At 41.2% G+C, this 12,940-nt stretch overlaps 1 protein-coding gene across 14 annotated transcripts in view; it reads right to left on the bottom strand.

Annotated features, from left to right (window-relative positions):
• The window catches only part of ST3GAL6 (ST3 beta-galactoside alpha-2,3-sialyltransferase 6), a 126,556-nt gene that overhangs the window by 27,969 nt on the left and 85,647 nt on the right, over positions 1 to 12,940 (bottom strand). For 12 of the 14 annotated variants that reach the window (XM_059889591.1, XM_059889575.1, XM_059889640.1 and 9 more), the window contains 3 exon segments: positions 12,581 to 12,658; positions 8,022 to 8,125; positions 6,987 to 7,050 (listed from right to left, as the gene is read on the bottom strand). In XM_059889591.1, the coding sequence (XP_059745574.1) occupies positions 6,987 to 7,050; positions 8,022 to 8,125; positions 12,581 to 12,658 (246 nt within the window). 14 annotated transcript variants of the gene reach the window in all.

The following is a 12,940-nucleotide window of genomic DNA, read 5'->3' as shown; positions in this document are numbered from 1 at the left end:
TAAGGCTGGAAACTATAAAACTCTTAGAGAAAAACATAGGCAGAACACTCTGACATAAACTGCAACAAGATCCTTTTTGACGCACTTCCCAGAGTCAGCTAAGTCACTTCAGTCGTGTCCGACTCTGTGCGACCCCATAGACGGCAGCCCACCAGGCTCCCCCATCCCTGGGATTCTCCAGGCAAGAACACAGGAGTGGGTTGCCATTTCCTTCTCCAATGCATGAAAGTAAAAAGTGAAAGTGAAGTCGCTCAGTCGTGTCCGACTCTTAGCGACCCCATGGACTGCAGCCTACCAGGCTCCTCCATCCATGGGATTTTCCAGGCAAGAGTACTGGAGTGGGGTGCCATTGCCTTCTCCAACTTCCTAGAGTAATGGAAATAAAAACAAACATTAAAAAATGGGACCTGATTAAACTTAAAAGCTTTTGCAGCATTAACAAGATGAGGAGATAACCCTCAGAACGGGAGTGTGTGCAGGCGTAGTTGCTCAATCATGTCTGACTCTTTGAAGCCTCATGGACTGTAGCCCAGCAGGCTCCTCTGTCCCTGGGATTTCTCAGGCAAGAATACTGGAGGGGTTGCCATTTCCTTCTCCAGGGGAATCTTCTGGATCCAGGGATCAAACCCACTTCTCTTGTATCTCCTGCATTAGAAGGCATGGATTCTTTACCACCAGTGCCACCTGGGAAGCCCATGAGAATGGGAGAAATATTTGCAAATGAAGCAACAAAGAATTAATCTCCAAAATATACAAACAGCTTATGGAGCTCAATATCAAAAACCAAGCAATCCAATCAAAAATGGGTGGAAGATCTAAATAGATATCTCTCCAAATACGATATACAGATAGCCAAGAGGCAAATGAAGAGATACTCAACATCACTAATTATCAGAGAAATGCAAATCAAAAATACACTATGGTATCACCTCACACTGGCCAGAAAGACCATCATCAAAAAAATTTACAAACAATAAATGCTGGAGAGGGTGTGAAGAAAAGGGAACCCTTTTACACTGTTGGTGGGAATGCAAATTGGTACAGCCACTGTGGAGAACAGTATTGAGGCTCCCTGAAAAACTAAACATAGAACCCAGCAATCCCACTACTGGGCATATACCCTAAGAATACCACAACTCAAAATGACACATGTACCCCCAGTGTTCATTACAGCACTATTTACAATAGCCAAGACATGGAAGCAGCCTAGATGTCCATCAACAGATGATGAATAAAGAAGATGCAGTGTATATATATATATATACACACACACACACACACACACACACACACAATGGAATATTACTCAGCTATAAAAAGGAATGAAGTTGAGTCAGTGGAAGTGATGTGGATGAACCTTGAGTCTGTCATACAGAGTGAATTAAGTCAGAAAGAGAAAATCAAACATCATATATTAACACATATATATGGATTCTAGAAAAATGGTACTGATGAACACACTTGCAGGGCAGGAACAGACATGCAGACGTAAAGAATGAATTTGTGGACACAGCAAGGGGGTGGGGGTGGGACAGATTGACAGATAGTGTTGACATATATACAGTACTATGTATAAACTGACAGCTAGTGGGAAGCTGCTGCATAACACAGGGAGCTCAGCTTGGTGCCCTGTGATGACCTAGAGAGGCAGAATAGGGGAGAGGGTGGGAGGGAGACTCAAGAGGAAGGGGATATATGTATACATATAGCTGATTCACAATATTGTGTAGCAGAAACACAACATTGTAAAGCAATTATATTTCAATTAAAAAAACCACATACCAAAGAGATAAACAAATAAAATAAGAATGGGGGATGCAAATGGCCTATTGTGTGTTCTCATCTTTTCACAGGAAAAAACTGAGAACTGTCACAAAATCACAGAGAAAGACAATTTTCTAGAATGAACATTTTTTCTAAAATGAATACTTTTCATATAACAAAAATATAACAGATGTAATTATAAGAGGAGAGGCCAATTATCACAATTTTTGCTAAGTGACCAAAAACTCTGAAACAGAACGGGTTGGTGGGGAGCAGTGTTGGTGGTGGGGGCAAAGAGGTTAGGGAAGCATGGAGGTAGAACAAAGAACAAGCATGGAATTGTTACAACTCCAAGGCTCTTCCACACAGAGTTATGGCCAAACACACACTCCTGTTCCCTCCCCTCTAATTCTGGCCCAAGTTCTTCATGGTACTAACTTTAGAAAAAGGCTGATCTGCCTCACTGAGTTACTTTACTCACGTTACCTACAAAGATGGCATAAAAAAGACCTCTGGAAGAAACTCCACCTCCGAATGATCTGCAACACCAACATTTTTCAACAGCTTTCATCTCCAAGAGACAAACCACAATTGGCTGCTTCAAGTGAGCTAGGTTGGTATAGTGTTACATAACTGACTTTAGAATCTTGAATATTTCCAGGCACAGAAACAGAAGATGGTAGACAACACTGACAAAGACTGTTACTTGCCACTCAATAATTATGTTTCATTAGGCGGGCACATAGCCACCTAGAATAGAGGCTACACTTTCCAGTCCACCTCCCAGTGAGGTGTGGCCCTGTGATTATACCTCTAGCCAGTGGGATATAATTGGTGGCTGCTAGCAAGCTTTTTTTTTTTTTTTTAACAATTAGTCCCCCTTGGGAGACAGGGAGATGATGGGGAGCCTTGGTTCGTAGCATTGCCATTTTCAATGGTATACATTCCCACCATGGCTAACTTCAATCTTCTACCTTGATGGCACTGAACACAGAGTTGGGAAGAGCAGCAGCTCTCACAAGTTGGTACCAACTGGCTCCAGCACATCACTGGATGTAATAATGGGTTGTATGTAATTTTTGGGGAATAGCCTTAAAGAAGGAAGCAATTCTCAATGGCTAGGGGCATGCCCTTCCTCCTTTGTCCCCTCTACTGCTAGAATGTGACATACGACTGGTCAAAGTCCAACCATCAGAATGGACCATAGGGAGGAATAACAGTCACAATAGAGAAGCCTTGGTCACTGAGCTGGTCTGAGAATGCTTATATGCAAACTTCATTTATATGACAATTGTCAGAAAGAGGAAAATTTGTATCTTATAAATGGAACTAATATTTGGAGTTTCTTCATTCACAGTGTAATCTATCCCAGGATGTCCCTAGAACAGTGCTTGCACTGCAGAGGGTGAACGTTCAATCCCTCCCTGGGGAACTAAAATCCTGCAAGCCAGGTAGAGCAGCCAAAAAAACAAAACAGAAATCTACCCCAACTAAGAGATCGTGATTGCTACATGGGTAAGTAAAGAATTCAGATCTGAAACAATGAAAAAATATCTGAAGCTTTCTGGGAGGACAAAGAGGACAGAGGGTGAATAGAAAAGCCAAAGGGGGAAGGGACTTGAAAAGGAGGTTCTTGCCTCTCTCCATCTGAGCCCCTCTCCTCTCTGACTCACAGAATCCTACAAAGAGTGCACCCACAGACCCCTCCTAATGCACGTGGGCCACAGCTCCCAGATCCACAGAGCAGGCTCCGGGAGGACTCCTCAACTAAGAGGGGGTCCAGGTCCTCAGCCTGAGAAGCCCGACTGTTCTCAGACCTCTTTCTTCTAGAGCATTTTCCCAGGCAAAGAGGAGAAATGAGAACCATATAAAGGTCACTCGGGGGACAGACTAAGGGGACTCTGAGGCAGCAGTTGGCAGTTTAGTGTATTCTGCTTTGCTGGAGTTTACTTAAAATATAAACTTGGGCATGGGCTGAGGCCTGCTATGATCTTTGGGTTGTACTGTGGGTTTCAGACAAATGTAGAAGGACGTACTTAGAATGTAAGTAAGTAAGTGTTAGTCGCTCAGTCGTGCCCAACTCTTTGCGACCCCATGGACTGCAGCCCACCAGGCTCCTCTGTCCATGAGATTTTCCAGGCAAGGATACTGGAGTGGGTTGCCATTTCCTTCTCCAGGGGAATCTTCCCAACCCAGGGATTGAACCCGGGTCTCCTGCACTGCAGGCAGATTCTTTACCAACTGAGCTACAAGGGAAGCCCATACTTAGAACGCAGGTCAAATTTATTATTACATGTGAGCTCCTCCTAAAAGTCAATATGTAAATGAAGATAATTTTGTCACAAGTATATTCTTATTTACTTTCAAAACACTTTTTCTGACATCTCTAGGGACCAACTTTGGACGTGTCAAACAAGCAATTGAGCAGTGCTGAGTGTCCAGTGCATCACTGTGCTCGCTCTGGGAGGCCCCAAATGGCGAATGGATATTCGCCATTCACTCCACACCTGAATGGTTTCTGTCTGTACACTGATGTGACTTCCATCTCTTAACAAGTTCAGATCCAAGAACCCTTGTACCATCAGCATGATTTGCAATCCTTTATCACCACCCACACTCGCCTCCCTCCCAGTGCTGGTGACACTAAGAACCTGATGTGAATTGATGGTGGGTGTGGGGGGCACTCCCTGTGAGAAAAGAGGAAGTGTGGGGAAGAGCCAGATCAAGTCAGCAAGAAGAGAGGAAGTAGCCTGGCTGAGCTAAGTACAGATGATGAACACTTGTGTAGAGAGTGGCTCTGAAAGCAACTAAATAAAGCATAGATAGTTTTAAGCTATGACAAACCTAGACAATGTATTAAAGAGCAGAGGCATCACGTTGCCAACAAAGGTCCGTCTAGTCAAAGCTATGGTTTTTCCAGTGGTCATGTATAGATGTGAGAGTTGGACCATAAAGAAGGCTGAGCACCAAAGAATTGGTGCTTTCAGACTGTGGTGTTGGAGAAGACTTTTGAGAGTCCCTTGGAAAGTAAGGAGATCAAACCAGTCAATCCTAAAGGAAATCAGTCCTGAATATTCACTGGAAGGACTGATGCTGAAGTTGAAGCACCAATACTTTGGCCACCTGATGAGAAGAGCCAACTCATTGAAAAAGACCCTGATGCTGGAAAAGATTGAAGACAAAAGGAGAAGAGGGCGTCAGAGGATGAGATGGTTAGATACCATCCCCAACTCAATAAACATGAGTTCGAGCAAACTTCGGGAGCTAGTGAAGGACTGGGAAGCCTGGCATGCTGCAGTCCATGGGGTCACAAAGAGTCGGACATGACTGAGCAACTAAACAACAGTTCTGAGACAGAAACCAGGCCAGAACAAAACCTCCAGTCATGTACCATCTACAATCCTGACAGTATCTCACATTTACAGGGACAAAGAGTTTTTCAAAGATTTGCAGATACTTGCTACAATTATTTAAGACATAACCACTATCACTCTTAAACATCCAGCCCTGGATAGACCCATCCAGGTTCACATCTTGGCTCTGACATTCACCAACTATAACAAACAACATGGATTTGCCTAGCCTCAGTCTCTCGATTTTAAAAATGAAAATCATCAAGCATACTCTGCTGAGTGGTTGTAAAAATTGGAGAGAACTGATAAAAAGCACACATGCCAAAAGTCGTCATAAAACAATACAGATAAGAGTTATATAAATGTCAGGAAAGAATATATACGGCTGCTGTGGATATGCAATAAAAATTGAAAGTGATTAGGTTGATAGAATAGTTTTAAATTATAAAAAAGTATAATCTTAAATGAATCAACATTATTACATAAATTACACCTCAACAAAGCAGAGACATTACTTTGTCAACAAAGGTCTATCTGGTCAAGGCTATGGTTTTTCCTGTGGTCATGTATGGATGTGAGAGCTGGACTGTGAAGAAAGCTGAGCGCTGAATAATTGATGCTTTTGAACTGTGGTGTTGGAGAAGACTCTTGAGAGTCCCTTGGACTGCAAGGAGATCCAACCAGTCCATTCTGAAGGAGATCAGCCCTGGGATTTCTTTGGATGGAATGATGCTGAAGCTGAAACTCCACTACTTTGGCCACCTCATGCGAAGAGTTGACTCACTGGAAAAGACCCTGATGCTGGGAGGGATTGGGGACAAGAGGAGAAGGGGACGACAGAGGATGAGATGGCTGGATGGCATCACTGACTCGATGGACGTGAGTCTGAGTGAACTCCGGGAGTTGGTGATGGACAGGGAGGCCTGGCGTGCTGCGATTCATGGGGTCGCAAAGAGTCGGACACGACTGAGCGACTGAACTGAACTGAACTGAATCTGGGTCCCTGACAGAGAAAAATGAGATAAATTCAGACAAAATCTAGCACTGCTCCTCCAGTGCTGTCTTGCGAACTATCTCCAATTTCACACTTTTGTCCACTACCATAAGTTCTGTATGTATCAAAAAGTGCCTCTATTCTCCTGGATAAGAAGGGAATTCTGCCCATTTTCCTTTTCAATAGAGGTCTCACATCTGCAGGTCACCCTTTTCATCCCACTGGACAACCAGCTAAATTCCAAAATTCAGTTTAAAACTGAGGGAAATAAGCCCATCTCTGTAAAATAAGTTGACTTGCTAAGAAGTCTGTCTTAGGCAACTCAGTTCCTAAGAGGTAACTGAACCCCCGAATTTTCCAAAAACTAAACTGCCTTTTGTTGCCAGAAAATGTGTGTCTAAGCACACCATTAACTTCCCTCAAATATAATTCTGAATAAAAGGAAGAGAGCTGTTTCTGAAATCCAATATTCAAGTGAAACAGAAAAGATTCTCATGATTGAGCAATTTAGAGTATGTATGGGAAGGTATGGGGACCATGGAGGGAGGCTGTGAGCTGATCAACAGGGAGTGTGAATTAATTCTTCAGTAACAACAACTTAGAAAAGATGACTGTGGGTTAAAAATGTCCTGACTTGGCACTAGCATGGTGTGTAATCAAGACTGTCTGCAATTTTGAGCCAACAATTATGCAATGTCTAAATTATATTTGTAGTTTGTTACTTCAAGTGCCACAGAAATAACTCCTAGGCATTTTAGTTATGCACAAAAGCTATGGAATCTTCCTGAGTGAATATACGTTACACTGTAGTACATATTTTGTACTAAAATTTAGCTAAAGCTAAAAGTAAAACAGAAGCAAGAAAACAAACTCACTTGTCAAACTCATCAAAGATATCACAATTCGGCAGTTTCCAAAGAGCCAGTCGAAAGTGTGTGGCTAGAAAACAAGTGGACTGTTAGGAATAAAAGCAATCATGACTTCTTAGGTACATGGTAAACCACTTTATCCTCTGCCCTCCCCCAAATCCACTTCAAACTGGTATGATTACCTATGATTTATTCCCTGGTGAAAATTCATGATATAACTGCAACTAGTCAGCACTACTTAACAAGGGCACCTAAAATATAAACACTCTAAGGACACTTTGCAAAAATCTCAGAAAAATAATATGCTTAATCTGAAAACAATCATAACCAAAAATTACCATATCAGATGATTCAGAAAATGATATTGATATAGAACTCAATATTCTGCAAGTTTAAACTTATCGAACTCTCTACAATGTATTCTAAATACACACAGGATCAGCTGAATAAGGAAAATCTAACTCAGGAAACTATAGACTTGTCACCTAAAAGGCTTTCAGGATTTCTCAAAAATCTAGAATGTAAAGCAAAGCAGTGGTCAGTAAGCAGAGGGAAAATTGTTTCATCATTAGTGGATGGAGCAATTCTCTCTAAATTTAGCAAAAACAAAATATCCTTTGATTAAGTTAAAAGACTGACCAAGGACCTAGAGCTTGCTGATGACATAAAACTCCTAGGTAAAGAGGCAAAATGGGAGACAGGAGGAAGTTAATCCACAGAATTGTCTTCTTAATTCTCAACTGGAATAAAGTAAGGCATCGAACTCACGAATTACGGTGGTAAAACAAAAGCAGGAAAAACAGTTTCTCAACAACAACAACAAAAATCTACCTTTCTTCATTCTTTTATTCTACACTGACTCAAAAGGAATGGGGATTTACATATTAAAATATAATTCCTTTCACCCAATCTCAAAAATCACATCCTTAGGAATCACTATGAAACAAAAAGATTAAAAGACCTTAAAATTATATACAAACATATGGTTCACATCAAACACCAGTCACAGTATTAGGGCAGGGTAAGAGTAATATTACTGACCTGATGCTTTCATCCCATAGGGCAAATCAAACTTATCGCTACCATAGAAGGAAGCAGTATTTTTAAAATTAGCTGCACACAGAAAAGGGTGAAACTGATGATACCTGGAAGATAAGGATGAAGAATGACTTTCCCAAATGTGTATAATATTTGCAGGTTTTTAAAATCACAACTGTAAAAAACTGTAGTATGTCATTCCTATCATTATATTGACTATAAAATGAGCATATAATTATTTTTAAGATTCTTTCAAAATCATCTTAAACACTATTTAAATGTTACATAGAATAGGATGGGCAATGGAACCACACACCCAGAATGGAAATGCTTTCCAGGCAGTAAAACCAAAATTATGTAACAGCTTGGGGGAGGGGACACAGAATTTAAATACAAGTGAACCCCAAAGACAGCCATCTACAGGAAGAAACAAAAGAACAAAGGAGGGAAAATAAAAGTGTAAATGCTGACCCACTCCCCAAAGAAAAGATACCATATATATAAAGCTGTTGTCAGCAGTGAAAATTAAAATACACTAAAAGCTAGAGGTAACTAGAACTGAACTCTCTCCTGATGTCATTAAATTAAAATATACTCAAGAATGATGGGTGTCTTATTGCTTCTCTACCCCGCTGCTATACTCGGGTACTCTCTCAGACAAGAATGCTTCATGAGGCATCTCTGTTTTTTTAATGGTCCCTTCTTTCCGCCTTTACCAGTTTTGTTCTTCCTAAATAAACTGCAGGCAGAGACCAGAGTGCCCCTGGGTTTTCAGAGGCCACATGACAAATGGAAATAAGAAGCACTAGAATAGGAACGAGGGCTTCCCCAATGGCTCAGTGGAAAAGAGTCCACCTTCAAGTGCAGGAGGCATGGGTTGGATCCCTGGGTTGGGAAGATCCTCCGGAGGAGGGCATGGCAATCCACTCCAGTATTCTTGCCTGGAGAATCTCATGGACAGAGAAGCCTGGTGGGTTACAGTCCACAGGGGTCACAAGAGTCCGACACAACTGAAGCGACTGAGCATGCACGCATGCACAAATAAGGATGAATTAGCTTCAGCTTTATCCTGGTTTTGCTTCTCAGGAACTACTAACCTGGGCAAGTCAGAGGAGCTCAAGATCTCCAGAGCTGAACTGAGAACTGACACCATATTCAAACTAGGCAAAGAGTTGAGAGACCATCCCTTCCTACCTGAGAAGAGTGTGTATGTCAGATTCAGTTGTGACAAGTGTTAGCAGCCTGGAGAGGGGGATCCCAGCCAATTTCAAAAGGTCATTATCTGTATCAGGGTTGATCTCTAAGCTTGGGATCTGCTCTGGGAAAAGTGTCAGGTCTTTTGATTTTAAATTTCTAAATGAAATAATTGTTCAACACTGTGGGCAAAGAATGTGGCCTGCCATTTCAGTAAACAAAGGATGTTGAAGCCTTAAAGGCTTCAGCTACTCCATCTGAACTCCAACTGCACTCTATCGGGAATTGAGGAAGAAAAACAAAAACAGGATACTGGCCCCAGATAGCTATGGTGCATATCCAAGGAGTAACTTCAATAATCCAGTCTCTTGCATCTTCCCACACATAGAAAAGGGCTGAATTCATTATCTTGAGATGTCTGTCTGGTTTAATTAGCACTAATCTTCTGATGTTTGACTCCCTGATGTTGGTTTGTTGTTTTTGCAAAAACTCCTATAAATCCTGGCTTCTCTTATACCTCTTTGGAACAGTCCCTCAGAGCTATCTGAGAGGCTGTATCCCCAGCTTAAGTCCTCAGTAACACCCCAAATAAAACATAATGCTCAACTTTTAGTTGTGTGTTTTTTCTTTTTTTTTTTTCCAGTTGATAGTACCATGTCTCACACATAGTTGGGGCTCAATAAGTATCACCCTTATCTATAATAATTATACATGACATTGTATTATATTACAGTGGGTTATATTACATTATAATAATCATATTACATATCTGCTCTTGGTACTCCTACGAAAGCCTGGAAAGAAAAGTAAATTCTACTAGTCAATTTAGACTGTCGACAAAAAAGGTGACCTGCTATTTCAGTAAACAAAGGATGCTGAGGCCAGCAAGCCGTCAGCCACTACAGCTGCCCCAGAGGGAAATTCACAATGGAGAAAAACAGAATACTGGTCTTGGCGCCCTAGACAGTTATGGTGCATAACAAAAAGAATAATTTCAATAAACCCAGACTCCTGCATCTTCCTATCTATAGAAACGCATGGAAACCAATAACTTGAGATGTCTGTTTTTGTGCTTAGCAGTCATCTTTTAATGTTTGACAACATGTCTGTTTGTCGTTTTCAGTAAAAGCTACTCTGTGTCCTGGCTCCTCCCTTGCCTCTTTGGAAGAATTCCTCAGCGCTATCTGACAGGCTGCCATCTCAGGCTCCAGTCCTTAATGTTTGTGCTCTGCTCTATCGCTTAGTCGTGTCCAACTCTTTGTGACCCCATAGACTGTAGCCCACCAGGCTCCTCTGTCCATGGATTTTTTTAAGCAAGAATACAGGAGTGGGTTGCCATTTCCTCCTCCAGGGGATCTTTCCGACCCAGGGATCGAACCCACATCTCCTGTGTCTGCTGCACTGCAGGTGGATTCTTTACCTGCTGAGCCAGAGTAAGGTAATAAGGTTCCCAAGTAAAACATTCTCAACTTTTAGGTTGTGATTTTTTTTAATTCAGTTGACAAGATAAAGAAACAGAAGCTATAAAAAAGTGAAGTAGCTATTATCTGGAGTTACTAACCCATTTGTTTCAGCTAACAAAGCTGAAACTACGCCTAACTTCAACACTAAGGAAAGCTGTCCAGTCCTAGCACGTTAACCACAGGTTAACACTGCCAGGTTTCCCAGCAGAGCTTCTCCCAGTGGTTACTGGCAAAGGACAGCCCTGCCTCCAAGGAATGCTATTCAAAGGACAGGTGTGCAGACTTACACATCTGCTGAGCAGTCTTTCATAAATACTTTAACCCCTTTGGGTTTTCTCAGAAAGGAAATACCTTTCTTCCCTAAAGCTAGAGATAAAAGGGTACCTTGATTCTAGAGAAGCATTCCAAACCTGCTGTTTGCAACCGTTCGTGGCTCATGAAGTCAATTTTGCAAGTCAAGATCAGCTCATTTTTAAAAAGTGAATAGAACAGATTATAGGGTATCTGGAGTAGGAGAGGTAAAAATTGTTTATTTTTTATTATAAATAAACTTAGTACAAACACTAAGTTCCAAGGCAAGATATACTTCTTACTATGGGTCATGGTAAACAAAAATTTTTTTAATCACTCTTCTAGTTTTGCAATGGTCCTAATCGGACACACATCCATGGATTGACTACAAGCAGCCATGGCACACCCATAGTTAGACATAAAAATATTTATGTTTCTAAAGCATTCCAGAGTTGGCTGATTTTAAAGGAACTGGTAGCCTCTAAAGATTAAGAACCAGTCACGGAAAGGTACTGAGAAATGGAATATTTCCTACCACACCAGTAAATACTGTCTTAGTCATCAGTGATTGTAGCCACCACTGACAGTGAACTGGTGAGCCCCTGGGAACTCAGGATGTGAAAACACAGGACATTAGCCCCAGATAGCTAAGGTGTATGTCAAAGGAATGATTTCAGTGGGCCCAGACTCTTGCATCTTCCCATACATAGAAAAGCACTAAATTCCTTGAGATGTCTGGTTTTCTTTTAATTAGCAATAATCTTTTAACATTCAGACTACCTGCTCTTTGTTGCAAAACTTCCATATAACCTAGCTTTCCCTCCTTGAAGCAGTTCTCTCAGGGTTACTTGAGATGCTGCCTCCTGGACTTGAAGTCCTAAAAATGCCCACCACATAAAGCATAACTCTCAACTTTTAGGCTGTGAATATTTTTTAAGCTGACAGGACAGTACAGTAATATAAGGAAATAAGGAAAAAAAAAATGTGAATTTTAGATCCGTAACAGACAAAAATGCTGAAAAGCTTGTATGTGTTGACACAATTCAACATGCCTAGACCTGACTGTTATTTATTTCTGGAAGCATTTTGACCAGCACTCTATCAAAGCTGTGGTGATAAGAGAATATTTGTGGATGGAAAAGTAAATTCTTTTCAAGTCCTGATAACCATAATCAATAATCATTATTTATATTCTATGAAGTTCATTAAAAGTTTGTGAAAGGAAAATTTCTGCTGTAAACTTTAACCTAGAGGTAAGGCAGAAGAAACCACAAAATAAAAAGGGCGGAAAATAACATGGGAACAAGGGTGGGAAAATAAAACCCTAAAAGGACAGTGCACGCTTATGATCAAAGACAACCAGACCTCTCTAATCTCACCTGTGTGAAAAGAAAACTGGTCTGACTGAGTTCTTCAATGCCTTTTCTTAAAATATATGCAGAGTTCTGACTAAAAGCACAAAAAGACATAGGACAGTCAAGCTCTTCCTTAAATGTAGGGTATCCATTTTACATTGTTAAGATTTGCACAGAAAAAAAAGCAAACAAGTGTGGAGAACAATTACAAACACATTTTTGAACATTTTGTGTGCCACGGTTTCTTTTGTATTTTTACCTCAGGAGAGAGGCAAAAGCTGGCTTTGATAAACAAGACCGGATCTTATTTCTCTGCTTCATTTCCATAGGTGTCACCCTAGGAGACAAAAAATAGTGTCAGTCAGAAAGTAGAACTGGGCAGCCAGCCCAAAGGGAAGCAAACGGTATCCTGGGAACTCAAGTGGTATCACCAGGGAGAGGCTTCTCAGACAGGGGATAGGAATCCTCACTGTAGCCCCTGAGGTAGGACAGAAACTTCTCCTAGTCCTGGACATGTCTGAGGATTCATGGATATAAAGCAAGAGAGAGTGGAAAAAAGGCTGAGGTGACAAGTGACCCAGAAGGGTCAGAGAGCAGCGACTCAAAGGACCCTTCGAGA

The sequence above is a fragment of the Bos taurus genome, chromosome 1 (assembly GCF_002263795.3).
Source record: "Bos taurus isolate L1 Dominette 01449 registration number 42190680 breed Hereford chromosome 1, ARS-UCD2.0, whole genome shotgun sequence".
In the NCBI taxonomy this organism is placed as follows: domain Eukaryota; kingdom Metazoa; phylum Chordata; class Mammalia; order Artiodactyla; family Bovidae; genus Bos; species Bos taurus.
This window is presented reverse-complemented; position numbering and strand designations above follow the sequence as displayed.